General features: G+C 43.5%; 1 protein-coding gene across 5 annotated transcripts in view; it reads right to left on the minus strand.

Moving 5' to 3' along the window:
- CDH7 (cadherin 7) overlaps positions 1-22965 on the minus strand; it is a 457123-nt gene that overhangs the window by 251774 nt on the left and 182384 nt on the right. For all 5 annotated transcript variants that reach the window (XM_069620793.1, XM_069620792.1, XM_069620794.1 and 2 more), the window contains one exon: positions 267-386. In XM_069620793.1, coding sequence (XP_069476894.1) covers positions 267-386 — 120 coding nt within the window. The remainder of the gene's footprint in view (positions 1-266; positions 387-22965) is intronic.

The following is a 22965-nucleotide window of genomic DNA, read 5'->3' on the forward strand; positions in this document are numbered from 1 at the left end:
CAGCTTGACATAGCGTTACATAACTATGCTCATTTTCTTTTGAGATTGTTATTTTGCGCGGCACCATCTGATTGGACGAGCTGGTCCTCTGCGGGACAGGGATACACATGTTCTTGATTATTAATGAAGTATGCTATTTTTGCAAGTAGTAATTCGTGGTTTGCTGTGGCAGGAGAAGCAATCTCACGGAGAAAGGAGAGATAAGCAGCAAGGCAGCGTCAATCTCAATGACAATGGCCGTGTTTTATTACATGCATATTCTATACCTGTCTTTGGCTCCACTGAAAAATAGGGCTGTCCCTGGAGGATGCTGTAAACCACTCGCGCGCTGTTTCCGTATGTGGGGTCGTCTGCGTCTGTAGCTGTCACTTGCAGAACCGATGTCCCTGAAAAGCAATTCAATCAGAGGTTAGACAGATGCAACTATTCTCCGAAATGCAGCACACCACAAATGATAAAGCTTTGCAAACCTCTTGAAAGGAGGAGCTCACATCAGGAGGGACACACTCCCTTGCACTATGTCATTCTGGCAGCACAAACATGAACGGGGGTTGTCTCTCTGTCTACAAAATAATGCACCCATTTCTTGAATGCAGCCAACTGTTTTGGAATCTCCACAAGCCTTTCTTTGAGTTTATTCCCAAAAGGACAACCCTAGGTACCTGGGTAAATTGATTACAAATATCAAACTCTGCCAACAAATACTAGAGGATTGCAGCACACTAAAAAGAACAAAATATCAAAGAATTAGTGTGAAGTTAAGGAATTCATATGATATAGTCATGTAGTCAGGAGTGGACGTCACTGATGGACTCCACCCCATCACCTCCATCATACTGGATGAACAACAGGAAGACGCTGTGCATGACACCAGGTATCATCCCAATACTGCATGGAGTGTATGAGAGACGTGATGCACTCAGACAACAGTACTGAATGTACCCTCAAACTGAAGTGGTAGCAGGAGATTTTCAGGCATCACTGAATATCTTAGAGCTGTAAAGACAATCTGACAGGTGCAAAGTGATGTCATAAGGACAAAATACAATGATGCACCAAAAAGATATAAGAATACTTAAAGAATGAAGATATAACTGAAGAAGCAACGTAATATGCACACAAGTATGAAGACATCATATCTATAAAGAAGATAAGTAACCAGGTTAATAACAAATGTATATATGCCGGAACACAAGGTAGAAGAGTCATATAGAAGCTTGCTGCAGCATAAAACATAACATGGATACAGCAGCCATGTTGAAAAGATGGACGCCGACTCTCAATGATAGCAAGTGAAGAGCTCGAAGGAGAGAGACCAGCGCTGCAGAGCTGACAGAGGCTGGAAATGCACATTTGTGCATGATGAAAGAATATCTGCTGGCCAGATATCAAGGATGCCACAGTGAGAAGCTAGTGAAGGGTACAAGGGGAGTTGACAAGTATGAGCAATGTATGCATGTCATAATTCTCTTAGATTAAGTAAATGATAACAAATTTGCCACATAGGATGAAGTCATAGCTGACGCATAATGAGGTATACAGCCTTTGTGTACCAGAAACAATTAGGTGTTCGCCAGATTGCCCTACTTTATTGAACTGATAATAAAGTAGTACTTTGCCATATTCTTTGAGTCTCTCCGGTCATTTGGGTCCAAGACTGTTTATTATGGTAATCCCAGTTTGAGCTTAGACAGGCCCAAAATGTGCTACTGCTCAGTCAGATATTGTGAATAAAAATATTGTGACAAACTGACTTCTACTTTGCCAGAGTAAATTGATGAATGGATGAATAGTGGCTAAAGCACTTACTGGCCCTCATTCTGGTACACAACAAGAGGGATCCCCATCAATGAGGTGAAACAGGCACATTTAAGAGACATACCTCCTTCTCCTTTTGTGGTAACATGGGCTGAGGGAAAGCTATACTTTAAAGAGGGGTGTGAATGTGTTTGAGTAGCAACTGAAATAGAAATAGTACAACAGTCCAAAATACAGTGAATGTCCAAACAAGGTTCTATAAAAATTAATACACTTTAATGAAACAGACCATTTACACAAAAAAGGAATAGAAAACACTATAAAAAACATACCCCTGCGGAAAGAACACATAACATATACAGATAGAAAAATGCAGTGCTGTGGGTCATGAATTAGTTGTGCCAGGTAAGTAAAAAGCACAAAGTGCGTAAAAGAATATGTTTTTGGATGCACGAAAGGAATTAATGACCTAAGCAGTCTCTTCTGCCCAAATCTAGCCCAAGGGAGCAGTTATCAGTAGGGGTCAGCAACATTTTCTCCCGCAAAGCAAATAGTGGGTAATCCACAATAGATTCTGCTTCAGCCCAATCCTCTAAATCAGCATTGCTTTTCTGCCGCCACTGAAATTTGACCTGGTTTCATGGGGTTTTGCATGGTGCATGGTGTTTAGTTCTATTGTTAGTTTCTTATGGCGCAATGAGAAACTTCACACAGGTCTTTTCTTTTGGATCTGCGCTAGTTTTATGCAGCAATGTGGGACATTTTGCTTGTTTCTTCATGCATGAGCGGACCGTGCAGAAACACAAGACACTTTGTGCAGGTCTTTTATCGATCTGTGCTGAGTTTGCGAAACAAGAATCTTCATGCAGGTCTTTTCTTGATTTGTATTAGTTTTGCGCAGCAGCATGAGAAACTTCTGATAGATCTTTTTTGATCTGTGGTAGTTCCGTGCAGCAGGATGAGAAACTTTCCATGCTTTTTCATGATCGATGTTAGTTTCATGCAGCTGCTAGAGAGAATTTGAAAAGCTGTTTTGTTTGATTCATGGCAGGTTCTCACAACGGCATGAGAAATGTTGCACTGGTTTTTCAAACTGTGTTGTGTTCATGCAAGCGCAGTGACACAAGAAACTGTATTCCGCTCTTTTCTATTCATGCTAGGTTCACGCAATGGCACAAGGAACTTTGCATGGCTCGTTTCAGGTCGCGAGATGGCAAGATAAACATCCTGCTGCTCTTTTTGATACACAGAGCTGGCAGAACAGTGGATTGTGGCAAAAGGGATTGAAATCTTTCAGATTTCGTTCTGCAGGAGGTGGAAAAGAATTTCACAATTTTGCCAGCCCTAGTTATTAGTCACTAGTACCTTCTTGCAGTTCTTGGCAGTTCAACCGGTTCTAACCTGGCTTCTTGGTGCTGTTTGTGTGGATTAACCAAGTTGAAGTGCAGCACCCATATTGTATGAGATGGGGATCGGTGTTGAACATGGGTCAATCAGGCTTGCAGTATTTCAAAGCTGATTATGGAAGAATTGTGGATTTAAGGGCCACCAGGATTAGTTTCACAATGTGTTCGACTGTGAAGAAACTGGTGAGTGGGTGTGCACTTCATACTGAATCGGTCTGATGAAGTGTTTGAGGGGCTGCAGATTGTAAGGATCACCAGGGTCAGTTTGACAGTCAGTTAAACATTGAATATACTGGAGACTGAATGCACAGTATGGTTCAAGTGACTTTATCTGACATTCAAAGGTCGGGGCATGATGATCCACCAGGGTTTGTTTGACTGGCAATTGCAATCAGCAGCAACAATGATAGCTGGTGTATGGGAGTTCAAAGGAGCCAAGTATGATAAAGAGCCTGTAGTTTGAACCGAGACAACAACACACTCAGCTAGTGTGGCACAGTCATGAACAGGTTGAAATGTGCGATTCAGTGCTTTGGGTACAGCAGCCACAGTTGTTCTACACTGGGAGTGGATATTCAGCGGAGATTGAACAGCAGCTTGTGCAATTCGAATGTGGTGTTTGGAGAACTATGGATGGTTCGGTTCAGCAGTCAGTTTGGCAGTGACGAGATTAGTGAACAGATATGCAGTTTGAGTCGAGCAGCTCAAGTGCGGCATTCAACGGATGTGATTTGAAGGAACCTCCATGATCTGGCTAACTGTCGGTGATGATCCGCAGTGAAGATGCTGGTGGTTCAAAGAGGCAGTTCGAAGGCAGCAGATGCACCAACGAGCTTCAAGTTCAAGGTGGGCAATGATGCTCTTGGCTAGAGCCATGTGGTGATGAACACTTTCGAACATGCAGTGAAGCAGTTAAAGGTGGTAAAATGCCAAAAGCAGGTTGTGAAGGTTCCAAGGTGTCGAATGAGGTTAAATCACGGCTTGAGGTAGTTCAACTGAAGAACACAGGGACCCTGGCTTTCTTGGTCATCTGGTTGCTGTGAGTCCCAATCCAAGGTCTCACAGATATGTTTTGTCCTTGTTCTTTTTATCCCAAACATAGGGGAGGCTCGACCACAAATCCAGGTGCCCCTGAACATGTAAAATTCCTGAGTCCCAACAGCATTTCACACACATGGGGATAGTTAGGGGAGAGAGCGTGCCTCTGCCTTGGACACTCAGTCCTCACCTCATTGGTGGAGCACTTTGGAGAGGTCAACTCTACCAACAGATATGCAATGAATTCTTCTTTAAGTGTTTGACCAAAAACTAATCAAAGCAGTGGTGGGAAACCCCTTCCTTTAAAGTTAGAAGGACACAGGTGATTGCACTAAAGCTATCCAAGTTGAGGATACAGGAAGGAAAAATAGAGGCAGAGTGAAACAACTGTAAAGAGTTCCCTCTGGCTACACTAACCCCTTCACTTTCCTTTCTCAATAGAATCAACGGTCTTTAGATATGCAGCACCCTGGTGTGAGGCCAAGTGTTTTGTGAATATGTGTGCCCTTTAACTCCTAGTCAAACACCAGCTTCCTGTGTAGTGGCTCGCTTCCTGGGATGGTATTACTTGCCCTCATATAAGGAACAAAGGGAGGTAGTCCCCAAGGCAGCAGTCCTGCCAGCAAGGACAGCCTTGTCTTGGAATAATACACACACTCTTTTCACATCTGAGCTGGGTGCACAGGGTTTACACGTGTGATATCAACTTTTCTATGGCTGTAATAAGTCTGAGAAATTCCATTCATGATACCATAACTCAGGTAGGGCTTATATTTAGAGATGGATCTGCTACCAGAACAGTAGACTCATAAGTATAGGGGTGTGGTACACAGGCACATACTTTAAATGCATACTTTGTGCTGTAGAGACTTGGCTGTCACTGGAGCTGTCAAATGGGCATCTGTGACCTCTGAACCTGTTTTGTGCATTGGTAGAGAAGGTACTGCCAATCAAGATACTGTTGCAGCAGGGCACAAGTACACACTATCCTTTTGGAATGGAGCACATGAAAGGGGAATCAGATTGGCAGATTACACGGAGTTGATTGAACAATTCCTTTCCAAATTCAAAGTGACAAAAGGGGTTAAATGTGAGTGGGAGGATGTTTTTCCACCTTTGTACTTCACCCCATATCGCTTCTCTAATACCCTCCCAGTCTTACCCTTTCTTTTGGCTTCCTTTTGCATATGTACACCATTTGTGTACTGCAATATATTGCCCCAGTTAGGTGTGCCCTATGCAAATGCCCTTACATACACAGATTAAATAGACATTCCGAGAGGAGATAGCAGTTATTTTCCCTGAACTAGGACTACCCCTGAAATTGACTCCAAAATGTACACACAATATCAGAACAAGTGCTACCTTAGGACGTTTGACCATGTTACGAAAGTTGAGCAATGGTTCAAGTGCAACTAGCACGAGGGCAAACATTGCACAAGTGAAAAGAAAAGATGTTATTTCAGTGCATGTTTGCATCCCGGGAATGTATTAGGTCGAGGGCAAGCATTGGCCTGCTTCAAAAATGCTTTGAAATAATATGGTTCCTGCACTAGGGACATTTTCTTCCCTAGTGCTAATTACACTTGGATTAGTGCAAAGTTTCTACTCTATAGCTCGCAATCTTTAAAGGCATTTTTGTGCCCATGCAACTATTCTGTAATTCTGCTCACCATTTCCAACATTTTGAACTGTGTGGAATCCTACACTTTGCACAGTGCTATCCACAAACATTATGGTGCTGCTATGTCTATGCTTCTATAGATCCCCTCTCTGCGCTGTTGACTGCGTTCACTTTGGCGGCAGAAATGGAAGAAACCTACCAGTACTTCTGCTCCCTAGTTTTCCTCCCATTTATGTGCACTAAAGATGCAATGCAGGCAGGCTGAACGCCACTGATGTCGCGCATACCTAGACATTGATAGAGTTCTAATGAAAATAGCTTGTCTCAATAACCACAAAGCTATTAAAGAGGCTGAAGCTAGACATTTTTCAGAACGCATCCTTGCTGCGAGCAATCAATCTAAAGAGCTTTTTGTTGTTGTACGAGAATTCTGTTCTCCAGCTTCTGCAATTTCAACGATCTCAGCATCACAGGTTATGTGCGATTTTCTCTCTGATTTCTTTGTTAATAAAATTGTTAAGATTAGAGAGAAACTTTCGGCTTGCTCTGTGGACTTATCTACTCCATTATATCCCTCTGGAGAGAGTTCTGGGAGGGCAGACTGGCCCATTTTGATTTTTTTCCCTGTCACGCCGGACCAGGTTCTTAAAGTTGTTAACCAACTTAAATCCTGCTCTCCACTGGTTGAATCCCCCTAAAGATAATAAAAATGTATGGTTCTGACTTAGTGCCGTTACTTTATACAGCACTTAACCACTCCCTCAAGCCTGGTCTCATTCCATCAGTCCTGAAATGTGCTACTGTATTGCCTTTCCTGTAGAAACCTACCTTGGATCCCGCAGTTTCAGCACATTTTTGGCCAATCTCTCTATTGATGTTTTTGATGAAGGCATTAGAAGCAATAGTCACTCCCCAATTTAGGGATTTCTGTAGGACAGTCATCCATTCTTGATGTATTGCAGTCTGGCTTTAATCCAACAATGATAACAGAGCCAGTGTTAGGGGTCTGTTATTGATGACTTGACCTTTAGCCTTAATCAGAGCGGAGTAGGTCTGTTAATATTGTTGACACAATTCATCACTCTATTCTGTGTTACTGTCTTGAGGAGATTGGCACTGGTGGAGTGGCTTTTGATTGGTTTAGGTCTTTTGTGGCTGACCAGACACAAGTGCTTTCGCTCACCCCTTTCCTCTTTGTTGCCTCTTCTTTGACCTGTGGAGTCCCTCAGGGATCGACCACTTCCCCACTGCTTTTTTACGATTGGTGTTCTTCCTCTTGCTGAGTTGATTCACTCTTATGGGTGTCAGTTTTATGCCTATGCAGATGATACACAACTCATTCTCAGAATTGATCAAGACCAGGATTAGAGAGCTTCACGCTTCGAAAATTGTTTAGCTGATATTGGCAGCTGGATGAATACCAACTGGCTAAAACTAAATACAGAGAAAACCGAGGTTATGGTCCTTGGGTGATCTCTAGCTGCCCAATCATTTGAGCCAGTGACTTTTGCCTTTGGTCATTTTGCCCCCTCCCTACTATGGTCTATTTTGTACAAAATCTAGGAGTACAAATTGCCTCACCTCTTTCCGCCTCACCTCCGATTAATGCTAGATGTAGTTCAGGCCATGCTAAACTTAGAATGCTAAAGAAAATGTGTCCTTATAGTCCAGCAAGCTTGTGGGGCATGGTTTTCTCTGCTTCCATCTCAAGGACCCCTGATTATTGTAACGCAACACAGCATTTTCAACCCAAGTTTCTAACACCTCTTATAGTGTTGAAAAACTGCACCGCCTGCCTGACTGTGGGCCTTCCTAAATGTGCCCACATATCGCCGGTATTACATAGATTTCACTGGCTTCTGGTGGAGGCCAGAATAAAATGTAAGGCTCTATGTCTGGTCCATTAGGCCTGATATGGCTCCGGAGCACCCTATCTGTTTGGGAAGCTCATTAAGTATGCCTCTTCGCAGAATCTTCAATCCGCGAACAAGCTGCTGTTGTGTGTGCCCCAATTTTGTGGCTCCAGGGTTGTGGAACTCATTCCACCTTGGACCTATGAGCAACTGCTAGCCATCTTGCTTTTCAAAAGGGCTAAAAACATACCTTTTTTGCCTGCCAATTCTCGACTAGTTTCATTGCTCTTTCTAACTGCTCTCCTTTATTCAGGCATAACACAAAATGTGAAAGGCATTCTGCAAGCCCTGCTGAGGGCCCCCCACTGCACACTGGGCCTCCTCGTTGGGCATGGGCAATATGGGCCCCCCTGCACCATGGGCGCTATGGGGGGCCCCATTACGCCACTGCTCCTTTATGATAAGGAACCTATAGCACCAAATAACCCTTGGGTTAAAGCTGCACCCTAGAAGCTCCTTTAACATTGCATAACATACCATACCATAACATAACATAGTAAATGGATGAAACAGACATATTATTCCACATTATTTTAAAAAGCTACAGAACCCAAACAATAACGATATAGTATTGAGCAAATATAGTAAACTGTGCTTCAAATAGGTTGTTAGACAACATATTCTGGAAATACCTGATAAAGTGAAGTGGACATTCTTTTGTTTAGTCATTTTTATCTAGTTGTGTCTTTACTTTCATCTATTATTTTAAAAGAAAATGATTGGACTAGTCGTATTTCCAGATTTATTGAACCCTCCTCTAAATGTCCTAAATCTATTTCCAACAATAACCTTCATCTGTGTGAAAGCTGCCAGAACCTTAAAAATCGTTCTAACCATGTGCACCTCTGTGGTCAAATTTCAGAGAACCTTTTCAAAAGGTTCATCTGGCATTTGAACTGGTAGGAGCATCTGAAATGTGGGCGATTCAAGGTTTGTCCAGAATGTTCGTCTAGGTCCACTGATTAGAGATCTGTTTAATAAGTAAGCATTTTTTCACAAAGCAATGGTAATTGTGTTGCACTTTATCTCATATCTCTAGAAAAGTGCTGAATGAATGCTAGCCAGTTGGTCCATGAACTGGCCGAGGTATTCACATCAAAGAATTTGATTTTCAAACAAGAGGAATGTACAGTAAGGTTGCAGAGTCCTTGAATTGAGGTAAGGGCTTTATTTAGCAGTTAATGCATAGTGACTGCAGTACCGTTCTTCATCCTCTCAAATCAGGATCAACTGACTCTCTCCTTCTAGATCTCAGCCCAATATTCTTATGATGCACCTCAAACATTATATTCCAGGCAATGCATGACATACTCAATATTCTATGGAGGATTACAATATGTAAAACACCTCCTTCCCTTTGGACCTGGACCACCACAAATAACTCAGAGGTGGGAAAGGAAGAACAGAGGAAGAGAAGGAAAACAGAACACAAAAGAAAACAACAAACACCGTAAGGATGAGGTAAGCAACACAACAATAATGTGTTGGCTTTCTTAACACCTGTGAATACAATTTGCTTTACAACAACAATGCTTTTACTCTTTTAACAAAAAATAACTGAATAAAAGGCATTGGCAAAGGGAAGAAAGAAATATGACACATGTTTACTCTTTCCCACAACCAACCTTTACAACTCTCCCTTTACTCCATACCTCTCCTCCAGCTAGACGCACAGCATTCCCATAATACTTCAGCATAATTTGTTGTCCCAAATATTTGAACTTAAATGTCTGCCCCTTCTGAAAAGCTTAATTTTGACACAATCACCAGCTAGCAATCCTCTGGACTTACACCCATGCGTGGTATCATACAAATGTCTGGATGCTTCACCCCCCTCGGTCATTTTATCTCCTATCCGTTTGATATCAGTGTCAACCATCCTGGAGCCATGCAACCAACATGAGGTTAGTAATGTGCTGTGTTAGCAACCCCTCATGAGTTCAAACAGGGAGACAACACTGGAGGGATGGGGAGTCACTCTGTATTTGTTTATACATTGGTTTCTTATAGTGCGCCAAATACTGATACGACTTTGGTCTCTAAGCACGGATCTGGGATTTGAACCTGTGTTGCTCTGTGTGGGCCTGCTTCCAAGACCAGCACATTGCCCCTGTGCTATCCTCCGTTCACTGTTCCTTTGTATTGAAATAGTTTCCAAATCAATCCCTCTGCCAATCTCCATTATTCTGAACTGACAGCTTAACCCCGCCCATGACTGCCCTTTTAAAGTGCTCAACACATCCACTACTTTGTGGAAGGTAGAGTGATGTTCTCTTATTCACCACCACATTATCATATAACCAAGAATGAAATTAATTTGATACACATTGTGGCCCATTGTCAATTACCATTTCTGCTGGTCAACCTTCCCTCCAGAATAGGTTCTCCAGAAATGTAATCACATTCTTGGAAGTCATATCCTTGAGGTCTCACACTTACGGCCACTTTGAAAGCAAGTCTATGGGAACCACCGCATCGCTCTCCCTGGAGCCACAAAAATGTAAAGTTCCAAGTAAGTCCACTACTATGGTTTCCCATGGCACCTTGGGTACCTGTGGAACCACCATGCGTGCAACTCTAGTCTCCAACACCTTGTTGCTGTCCCAACACTCCTCACACTACTTAACACAAATCTCAATGAACTCATCCATTTGTGGCCACCAAAATGTAACCAAATGAGTGACTTTATCATGTAAATGCCCATATGAACATTATGACCTAGTTCCACAACTTTCTGTCTCATTCCACACAGGACCAACAGTCTTTGACCCCTACCAATAAAATCACCTAACACATTCAACTCATCTATGTCCCTCTTACAATCCTTCAAATTCTCACTCAATGCCTGGTTGTCTACCTTCCATCTATCCTGAAACAGTTGTTTAACCTGCTGGTAAGCATCATCTTACAGACCTGCTGCTATCCACTCACTCTCTTGAAGACTCCTCTAATGCAAATATGTCCAGGACATCGTCCTCCAATATCATGTCTTACTCGTCCTCTTCCACCACTGGATGCCTCGAAATGACATCAGAAATAACATTGTCCTTCCCTTGCACATGTTTCACTCTACAATCCAGACCCAACCCCTTCTTATTGAAGATCACCGCCAGGGGGTTATGATCGGTTTGTACCACAAATGCTCTACCATACAGGCATACTCTAATTTTCTTGATTGCCCACCTGACAGCCAATGCCTCTTTCTTAATAACAGAATGTCGACTCTCCATTACATTGGGTGTCCTGGATGTGTATGTTGTAGTGTGAATGCCTGAACTGTCTTCATGGGTGAGCACTGCCCTCAAACTGAATTCTGAAGCATTTGTATGCAATATGGTGCAGGCTCCCGCACTGAAACCCTGCAAGACAAGCACGTGTTTCATCTCATGATTCACCCATACCAACTCCTCATCACAGTTCTTAGACAAATCAAATCTGACCCATTTCATGGTGAGTTTTCTCATTGACACTGTCTTATTGCCAACCCCTAGACAAACTTGGAATAATATTCAATCATGCCTGAGAATGACGAAACCGCAACCTTAGTTCTTGGAGGAGTCATCTCTATAATAACCTTAACCGTACTGAGCTTTGGGAATATACCATCCTCAGACAGACTGTTGCCTAGAAAGTCCACCACAGATTTGCCAGATTTCCATTTATCTAGCATCAAGGTTAGGCCTGAACCCTCTAGTCACCTCAATACTTCCTTCAACCTCGAGTCATGTTCTCTTCTGTCACCATCCCAGACCAATATATCATCCTGATAAAATATGACTCCACCCATGCCTCCCAGAATACTGTGCATTACCCTCTGGATCACACTGGCCACTGAAATGAATCCAAATGGCATCCTAACACACCCAAAATGCCCTTCTTTGGTAGAGTTTAAGTAGAAGTCTGGCACTGCATCCTGTATTCATTACAGTTTCCTCATTAAGTAGTCCAGCATTCCAAGGAATACGTTGTTGGCATAGTCTACATTGGATATGATGAGGGAGATGATGGCAAGTGTTTGTGCATGAAGGAGAGGAAGGGTACAACATTTTTGGTTATGTGAAGATGAAAGAAGCATTTCTTCATTATTACATTTACTTGAGGTTCTAATATTAGCTTGGTTCTGATTAGGATTGCAAGGTTGTTGACTACTTTGGACAGTTTGGGTGGCGTTCCCAGTTCTGTGGGCCAAGGCATGTCCTGGTTGTTTCCTTGGTTGTTTGGTGTAATCATGATTTCTGTTTTGTCTGGGTTAACTTTAAGGTTATTAGTGTTCATTCTTTCGTAGACTTCTTTGAGACAGTCTGTTAGTGTGGGGTCTCCTCTTCATTTCTGTTGATGTTATAGATGATTTGAGTATCATCTGTGTAATTGTGGAATGTGAGGCCATGCCTTTTGATGAGGTTGAATACTGGCATCATATAGGTGATGAACAGTAGTGGGGTAACAGGGATCCTTGTGGCATTCCACAAGTAGTGCCGGGCAGTGCGGGCTTGAATGGTTTTAGCCGTACTGTTTCTGTTCTTTCAGACAAGAAAGATTTCATCCAAAGCAATGCTCTGTCGCTGAGCACTATTTCTTCCAGTCTCGTGATGTAGGTGTTATGGTTGACTGTGTCGAATGCTGTGGAGAGGTCGAGTAATATCAGTGCTGAGCTTGTATTGGAGTCTGTGTTGATCTTTAGGTCGTCCCATAAAGAGAGTAGTGCCGTCTCTGTTCCTCTCATGGGTCTGAAGCCTACTTGTGCCTAGTCCAATAGTTTGTTATTTTTGATGTGTCCCAGTATTTGTTTGTAGACATTGGTCTTTATTAGTTTTGCTGGGTAAGGTATATTTTAAATTGTTTTGTAGTTTGAGAGCGCTTCCAAATTGCCCTACGCATCTTTGAGGAGCAGTTTGCTGTAGGCTGATTTGAAGGCTCAAGGAACTCTTCCTGTTGAAAGTGAAAGATTGAAGAATTTTAGATAGTAGACCAATGGTGTACCCTGGATCAATCTATTTTCAGATGTCTGGTGGACAGGGGACAATTGGGGAGCCTACCCTGTTGCTTTTGTGCACCTAGCTGGTGAATTTTTCTCTTGACATTTGGCAAAACATGTCCAGCCTGTTTTGTGAACCAAGGGTTGGTTGGATGTGGTAAACTGTCTGGCTGGTTGGTCTACTTTGTATGATGCGATGTATGATGGTGGCTTTACTCTTAAAGTGAAGGGCAAGTTTGTTGCATTGTTTTTGCGAAGGGATCAGTGTGTTATTGCATCCAGGGTGAATAATGTTATCGTTTACGATGTTGAACAGTTCTTTCTGAGTGTTGTTGGCTTTTGTGATCTAGTTAATGTTGAAGAAGGACCTGGAGAGCACTGTTTATTCACCATGAGCACTGTCCATTCACCACATGGATGCCTGCCTATAGCAAACATCTAATAACTGTTACAGCATATCTTTGTTATCACTGTTCCCTTTTCCAAAGACCAATCCCTGGCACCACCAGAATTGGTACATAGGGCACAGTGGGGATATTTGTGGATGCATAATCTCATAGATCGAGTGACAAAGACATGCATACAATGCATAGAGGGTATTGACAGGCATCCATTTGTCTCTTGTCCTCTGATTGAACAAACAGCCCCTGATAATGTCCATTAAATGACACTCCCGATCTTGCCATTTGATATTATTAAGGCTTTCATTTTACTGTACTGCTCGGACTTCCCTTGGTATGAAAACATAAATCCTTGGACAACCTGTACTCTCTATTTGGACTCAGAAAAGTGTGTGTAGCATCATATTATCCAATCATCTCCAAGATGCAATTAGTGCACATCCTTGGAAATCCTTGCCTGTGCTGAAACAAGACCATGCTAACTTCAACTTTGTTGCTCAAAAGTATAAGTTCCTACTTGATATATTTAACAACAAAAAACTAGCTTTGACCACACAGAGAAGATAGACCTGATTTCAGGATCAAGCATTCCCTTGGGATGTAAACTTAAACTCTCGGAATCCAAAAAGTGTGAAATAAAATGGTGCCTTGAAGAAAACATGAAGAATGGACTCATTGGCTAGCTTAGTACAAGTCCTCTGGAGGGACTCTGCTGTTCTTTGTACCTACAAGAAGGACTCAGCCTAATTGAAACAAGGACAAGGACAAGGTCTACTGGTGGTCCTCTTTTCCAGGACTTCAACCCGGGGATTGACGTTTCACACTTACGGGTCCCTGATTTTGGAATTCCCTTCCTCTGAACTTACGACAAATTGAATCTTTGTCTGTTTAAAGAAACAAATTGAAACTTCACCTTTTTCTGTAATTCCTTCTGCTTCTCTAAGGCACTTAATCTATGTCTGCATGACTCATGATCTGTGACTTTTATTTCACCTTCACCCAGATGGAGTTTCTGCTCGGATCCACCTGGGATATGTGTGCTATAAGTCCTAACATCAAATCAAATCATCTGTCAAGAACAAATACCCTATACCCTGGGGTGTTGTTAGGTCTGGAAAAGATCCAGGGATGTGCTAATGTCGGCACTGTCTGGTGCTAGCTAGCCTTTTGGTTGTAGCCCCTGAGCTTCTATCCGGGGCTAAAACCAAAAGACCCTGGGCTATAACTCCCTTACCCCCCTCATAGCAAAGCCTCTCCCTACGTCTTTGATTGAAGATAAGTCAAATGAGGATTGTGTATTTTCTTGAAGCTGGATCAGCAGTGAGCATATCACCTCACTTGTACATGATAAGGGGACATGTTGAAGATAGCCTTTGGGACCATATTCAGAGCCTACAAATACTGACAGATGTGCTTCGGGCTGGCCAATGTTCCCACCATCTTTCAATGATTTATAGATTGAATCTTCTGTGAAATTTTAAGGCAATTTGTGATAGAGTACCTGGATGACATCTTCATATTTCAAAGAATCAGTTCATACTTGCAATACATGTGAAGGACGTGTCACAGTGACTACAGTAACTCGAGTTACTGTACAAACCAGGGAAGTGTACCTTCAACTGTGATACGAAAGTCAATCACTTACCTAGGATACATCCTGTCCACTGCCCTTCCCTCAACTAGTAGAGAGGTGCAATGCTTTTGGAATTGGAAAGTTTCTATCAAAATGTCATAATGGACTTTGCACATGTAGTTCTTCCTATCACCAATTTGTAGAAAAAAGGGGGACCCCTTGACTGAACACCCGAGGCTGATGTGGCCTTTCCGAAATTGAAAACATATTCTCAGAAGAACCTGTATTGCCTCAACCTGACCCTTCTGGGCATTGTGTTTCTGAATCAGACACATCTGAAGGAGACATAGGAGTCGTTTTGAAAGGAATTCAGGCGCAAGGGGAAAAAAAATAGCCTACTGCATATTTGGCTATGACCTTGATGCCTTATGAATGAACTGCTTGGATCTGGAAGAAAAAAAAATACTCTTAGCTATGAAGACAGCATGCCTAGCGTGGAGGCGTCTCTTGCTGGTTAGTCTCCATCCAATGGAGTTTAGAGCCGACCAGCAAAACCTGTGGGTGTCTGAAGAAATGGAATGCCACAACAGCAGACAGGCTAGAAGGGGAATACGTATTCACCCAGTATGCCATTTCCTTAACCTACATTCTACGAAAGGCAAACGTGATTGCCGATATCCTATCTCACCTGCCATCTGAGATAGGTCTGCATCAAATCAAGGTCACGTGCCCTAGCTCCAGGTCGGTTGCTTTGTAAGTTAGTTAAGCAGTACTTTCAACTTGCATAGAGCGTATTCCCTGAACGTGTGCTCCACCCCGCCCCCGCCTTCTTCGCTCGCAACACGAGAAGCTGCAGTCTTTCTCAAGCTCGCACACTAAGCACTGGCAGGGGTGCCACATGCTGCCTCCACCATGTTCCTGTGTTGAGCTGCCTAGCAGAGAACGTCATGGGGGCATTTGGAAATTTACTTTGGGGAAGTAGGTAGGATCCATAATAGGCAGAAGCAAGGGTGGGAATTGGCAATGAGCCTGCAATAACTTCAGGAGAATATTTACTGTCCACGTTTAAGACAATATATCACTGAATCAAAGTACATATGGACACATCTATCTATGAATTATTGGAGCAGAAAGAAACGGTACGGCTGATTCCTCTATTGCATTTACACAGAGGGCTTTTAACTTTTTTTTTCAAACAGTTAACCATAGACACTTGGCAAACCATAGCAAAGAGGCACTTTATGTCTCCTTAATATTTTATGAATAGTGCAGACATTTAATTACGGATTGGAGAGTATGAATTAACTATGATTCAATGTGACAGAGCTGGATAAATAGCAACGTGTGAAGTGGCAGTTTTATGTAAATGAAATCTTCCATATATTATAGATGTGGTTTTCACTGAATGCTCAGAGTCTGGAAGATCTAAGCAAGCCAAGCCATGCTTACAGCAGCATAAGCAAGCCAAGCCATGCCCACAGCAGCATAAGCAAGCCAAGCCATGCCTACAGCAGCATAAGCAAGCCAAGCCATGCTCACAGCAGCAGCATATTTAACCTAATAAATAACAGCCAATACTGCAAGGAGACCATAGGATGTCTGTTAGCTCCAACCACTTTAGGTGGGTTTTGGTTTAAGCCCAAGCGACGGAACTCATTTTATGGACCATGGCATGATGAGAGGATGAGGTTTCCTGAGAGATTCAATCGTATTTGCAACACTCATATTTCTGAAGTGAATGCATTAGAAGACCCAGCTATTTTAATCTGCCGTGGATGCATTAGAACATGAGATATTTTCCTGGTATCTCCTGGCTCCTCGCCTCTTTCCAAATTGTTCTTTGTTCACTCGAAAACACTGTAAAACAGTGTGGAATCTCATTTGTGAATTGAAACTTCGTTTATTGGTTCCATGTCACTTCGTTGACAGAAATTACTTCACGGTACTTTCCCACAAAGTCATTACATCACATTTTTCATCATTTTCGTATTTACTTATTTGGAGGGGTCCTCCCATACCCGCGTATTACTGCCCCCACCCCAAACCTCCCCACCCCCTTTTTTATCCCAACCCATAAATACCTATATTTTTCCAATGAAATTGAGAAGTAATTACTTTGTGGCAAATTACCACTAAGAAATTCGTGTCAGCGAAACAATGGAATAACCATTTGTCAATTGCTGAATCCACCAGATAAAGAAGTAAGGTGTGGCTCCTGCAGAATCACCATTTTCTTGTGCTGCATGCCATTTTTACGTTTACTTTAAAAAAAAAAAAAGGATTGCTTGCTTCTGAAGAGCTGTCCATGCTCTCCCTCCTCGCTCCCACTAACCATTCCTGCTCGCCCCCATTACACCCTCCACATCTTTTATTGATTTGATTTGATTTGATTGGGTCACAGGACCCAGAAAGCAAAGCCTTTAGCAGAAGCTCCATGCAGCCTCGCCCGTGCAGTCGGCAAATGGGCTCAGGTGAAGGGCACCTTCCAAACCTGTTCACCTTGGCACCCCAGCCAGCCAAACCCCACCTCTGTCTCTAGCTACAACCAGAAAGGGGACTACATCACTGATCTATGATTGCATCTTCCTGATTTTGTTGCTGTTTTTGCATTTTTCCCACAGGGATATTGTTGGGGGTTTGCATCATGTTGAGTTTTGCTGCTGTTTTGAGCCACCATCTTGCATTTTTTCCACTGGGATATTTTGGGGGTTTGCCTTATTTTGAGATTTGATGCTGTTTTGTGCTACAACTTTGGGTTCTTTTCCGAATTGATTTTTGTGCTGTTCCGGCATCCCATATTCCTGTTCTGGTCCGCCACTCTTCACTTTGTCTACACAGTATTTCCCATAAAAGGTATTTTCCACTCCCATCCCTCACGCCTGGATCTCACACATGACGATGGTTTCTGCAATGCGTGTGCATTCGTAAACTTCCCCCATAGGGCCCAGGGTGCAGTTTCCCAATCATGCCTAGCAGCTCCAAACTTAGAGGTGCAGTGTGGAACACGAGAAACTCCTTCGCTCCCACATGCAGACTCCACCCCTACATGCCACCGTGCTCCTTCATTCTAGCCCACTCAAGAGGCACAACCCACCTGCGGGCCATCCCAGACACCTGCTCACACATCGCTGAGCCGTGCCTCGCACTGGACCTACCACGGATACCTTTCCAACCTACATCCCACTTGGGACCTCTCTAATACCACTCCCTCACACAATTCATCCTCTCATGCATGCCACCATGACCGACGCTTTGTATCACTAAACTGTTTCCATGCAATCCTAGCCACCACCCCCCACTAAGCCACCCCTCTCAACCTCACACACACAAAACTTTCCCCGCAGAATGCCCTACAAAATTCATATTGCACTACCCGAGCGCACTCCATACTACACACCTCATCCTATCTCTCTTTCAGACCCATTACATCCCATCACACATACACCATCCTGGCCTCCTCAAAGCTACCCAACCAAGTGAAATATCTCTTTATCTGCTAAATAACACACCTTGCAATGACACCAGACATTGTTCCACTTGCTCCTCTAGAAGTCAGACTCCAGACTCCCTCAGCGAATTGAGAAGACTGTCTCCAGACCTCCCCTTCACAACAAAGAAACCAGAGTAAATGCCCCAATCACAGCACTGCATATCACCCCTCTCACCTAAGTATCCACTCCCTCTACACCTCAGAAAAGGGTATCTACTTCTCACCCTCCACACATGCTCACCTCTATTAACCACTACACCTTCCATTACCCAGAGGACTACGACCTTGCAAGCACTCTTCACACACACACAAACACCAACAACACACTCAGCTGCCATCACTTCTCCCCCGAATTGAGACCTTAGCCCCACCCTCAAGAAACACCTCACCTTCATACAAATCTCAGCCACAGTACCCACCCACTTTGGCAGAGCCTTCTACACATCACAATCCAATCCCCAATGGGATCTCACCCAGTGGGGCCCCAACCCCTTCTTGGCAACTGACACTGCACCGGGCTTCTCCCACCCTTACTTCTATACCACCTTTCCCCTTCCAACTGGTAACTCTCACTCCTTCCTCCAAAATCCCCCACCTGAATCATCAACCCTTCGCATTCAACTCTCAATCTAGCAACGGACTAGATTGCATCCTGATGAATGTTAGATCCATTGCAAAAAAATGACACATTTATGACCTAATTTGATGTGAAGACCCTGATATCTTCTTCATCACAGACACCTGGTCCACTCAAAACTTCTTTCTCATTGCACATTCCCTCCAGGCTATACGCATATTGTGCATAACAGGACCAGTAGGGCAGGTGGCATTGCTATCCTGTACAAATCCTACCTCTCCATTTCACACTTAGAGGAACTAGCCTACAACTCAGACTGGGAATCAGTTCTTGAAAATGTCTCCTCACTCCAACACACACTAACAAGTCCCTGCTCATTTATAGACCCTGTGCTACAACAAATGCTTCACAGAAAATATTAGCGACTCTTTAGCATACATATTGGTCTCTCACCCCTACCTCACAATGCCAGGGGACCTCAAGATCTGGTTCAACATCCACATTACCCCATGACACGATCCCTTCTGGACAACCTGGAATCCTAGCGTCTGACACATCTAGCATCCATACCTAACCACTCTGCAGGTCATACACGAGATGTAATCTTCACCTCTCCTGAACTCATCACCCCTATTCCGCTGTGTCGAGGAACGACCGAGACCCAGAAGATACATGGAATGTCAGTGTCAGAAGAGGGTACAGGAAAACCTCAAACCAAGGGTCTGGGACCTATATATGACACAGAGGAATACTCTAAACAGTAGTACCTGGCAGGGGAGTAAACCAGGTCTATCAGGAGTAAAATATAGAGAAGAGATCAGGGTCTTGGACCCACAACTTGAGAAGGAGAGCATCACTATTCATCTTCTTTGTGGTAGTAACTGAAGGGTAGTGAACCAGCTCTGCCAAAACAAATCACTAAAGGAACTTTGATACGGGTTTGGGACCCACATCGACCAGGGTATATAGGGAAGGCTTGGGGAAGGGAGGAATTCCCCCTGCTGGTGTGAACTGTGAGAGCAAAGATAAGGAAGGCCAGGAGAAGGTAGTCATTCTCCAGGTGGTTGAAATTCACAAGGAACTTCAAACCAGTGCTCCAGGGGGAGGGACACATTCCCCCTGGACAAAGAAATATTGAACTTTCTGAGGCAGAGGGTTGGAGGATCAGCAATACATTTCTCCTCTGAACAAGAGTACCATCAGTAACCACATACACGTGTTTCAGCCTTGTTGGGCATCATCAGTGAGGTGAAACTGTTGCCTCTCTTTCACCCTAAGTTAACAGGGCAATCCAGACGTGGACCCCTTGCTCACTGTTCTTAGAGAGGCAACAGTTTCACCTCACTGATGATGCCCAACAAGGCTGAAACACGTGTATGGGGTTACTGATGGTACTCTTGTTCAGAGGAGAATTGCCTAGCATTTCGGCGCTGAACTGCCCCTGGGCAGGACAAAGGCTGATATGCGTGGAAATTTCTTCTCTGTGAAAAGGACAGTGAGCAAAAGATTTGGTAGAGTCTCTCCCAGGGGTTAGTCTCCCAAGAACAGGTCATTGGGCTGTGTTCGTGCTGGTAGAGAGATTCCCAGACCCCCCCTTTGTTTGCATACATTAACTTTGGCTTTCACCCTAAGTTAACAGGGCAATCCAGACGTGGACCCCTTGCTAACTGTTCTTAGGGAGGCAACAGTTTCACCTCACTGATGATGCCCAACAAGGCTGAAACATGTGTATGGGGTTACTGATGCTACTCTTGTTCAGAGGAGAATTGCCTAGCATTTCGGCGCTGGACTGCCCCTGGGCAGGACAAAGGCTGATATGCGGGGACATTTCTTCTCTGTGAAAAGGACAGTGAGCTAAAGACTTGGTAGAGTCTCTCCCAGGGGTTATTCACCCAAGAACAGGTCATTGGGCTGTGTTCGTGCTGGTAGAGAGATTCCCAGACCCCCCCTTTGTTTGCATACCTCTTTAGTTTAGTTATTAGTGTGAGGGACAGAAGTACACTTTTGACAAAGGTGGTGAACTATTGATTTATATGAGCTTGGATACATATAGATCTATTCAACTTATGATGATATGGCTAGTAGACAATTCATTATATTATAAAATGATGTGTCAAAACATTAAATGATTAAGATGAGTACATTCCTGACAAAAAACAAAACATTATTACACAAGAGTACAAGTAAAATTACAACACAGCCAAGCACGGACACCATTTCCTTGCCACTAAGTCAAACGTGCACGGGGTTCATAGCAATTGCATGATATCGAACACCGGAACCTACTTGAATGAAGGGAATACAACATTTCTGCCCTGATGAGGGCCGCTACAACAGGAGTATTACCTAACCGCTTAGGAGGCCGAAACACTGTTGTGTCGACAAGCAAAGAATACAATAGTGCACCATAAGACACTACTCAAGCAGCCTAGTTAGTTAGGCAGTCAGATTAAGATAGCCCTAGTCGAGTGTTAGTGACTATAGATTTGTAGGAATGCATCCTTTTCTCAATTAGAATTATTTACACATTTAATATGCTGCACTTTTACTTTTACTCCTCTGTAATAATGTTTTGTTTTATGTCAGAAATGTACCAATATTAATTGTTGAATTTTTTGACACACAATTGTATAATATAATAAATTGACTACTAGCCATAGAGAAATAAGTTGAATGCGTCTATATGTATCTGAACTCACCATGTACCATTTTGTGTTTATGATACATTGATACATGGAGAGATCATGGAAAAGCCAGGTGCCCCTTTTTTAGAACTATTGATTTATAAGGACATCCTGACCAAAAACTTAGTATTTTAGTTGAGGTACGAAAACCCCTCTTAGAGTTAGGGAGAGTCAGGTTTTCCCTTTACTGTCATTACTTATAAAAGTGTATATCTGCATGCCTACAAACCACAGATTCAGAAGACTGTACCACACAATTTCTTCTCCACCTCCCAGCAGACTTCAACATTATTCACCACCTCACTCTCACAGACAGACTCCACTCTCTCTGCTTCAGGGACGCAGCTCTGAAGTTGATTTCCTCCTTCCTCTCCAACAGATCCCAAATAATACACAGTCCTCCCTTCTCCTCGACCTGCTGCCCTGTTACACACAGAGTGCGACAGGTTGCCTCTTTCTCCACACTGCTTGTTAACCTCTACCTGAGCTGCCTCCCTGCTCTCATCCACTCACATGGCCTGTCTTGCTTAAACTATGCAGATGACAGCCAAAGTATCTTCAAGATCCCAAAGGGCCCGTCGTCCACTTCCTCTGATCTCGCATCATGCCTCTTAGAAATCGACCACTGGATGACAGCTAACCACCTCTTTCACAACCCCGGTAAAACAGAGGCCATGATCTGTGGAAGATTGCCCTCTTCTGAAACCCACCCCTTGATCCCACTCACTAGCCCATGCCCTCTCCACCTCTAACACAGTAGAAAACCCTAGATGCACTATAACCTTAGACCTGACACTATCACATCAACTCAGTGACAGAAACCTGCTAACTACACTTACTTATTCCCCAACACATCTTCCTTTACCCTATCGTCTCACACAGAATCACTGCAATTGTGGTTATCATCCCCCTCATGCCTAGACTATGCAAACTCCCTATACTTGGGAGCTCCAGCATCACAACTCAGAAAGCTCCAACAGGTACAAAACACTGAAACACTGCAGCAAGGCTCCTTCTTTCCCTTGGCTCTAGAGAACACAACACACCCACCCTGCATGTGCTTCAGTGGCTGCCGATAGAGCAACAATCCACCTTCAAGGTAATGTGCATCACCCGCGAGCACGCACTGCACAGGACCAGAGTATCTGCAGCACAAACTCAAACCCTACAGGCCCACCAGAAACCTGACATTCAGCACAGATCTCCTCATTGTCATTCCAGTCGCATAATCAACCAGAATAGGGGATCTTCTTTCTCAGTCCAAGCTCCCACTATCGGGAGCTCCATTCCATTTAGCATCCAGGCATAGAGGCCTGGTTCCTCCCATCTGCATCCTCACTGACCTAATCCATCTCCTGGGTGAACTATCATCCCCAGACAAGAAGGTGTGGGCTCTTGATGAGTCCAATGAGAAGAAAATAAAGTGGTTCCTAGCCCGCATGCAAAGGATTCCAGACAAATCTGAGGATGCGATCTGCATAACCTCCTGGTAAATAGACATCAGCCTTGATTCACTTTTATATATA

The sequence above is a fragment of the Ambystoma mexicanum genome, chromosome 5q (assembly GCF_040938575.1).
Source record: "Ambystoma mexicanum isolate Mex_15411 chromosome 5q, UKY_AmexF1_1, whole genome shotgun sequence".
Lineage (NCBI taxonomy): Eukaryota > Metazoa > Chordata > Amphibia > Caudata > Ambystomatidae > Ambystoma > Ambystoma mexicanum.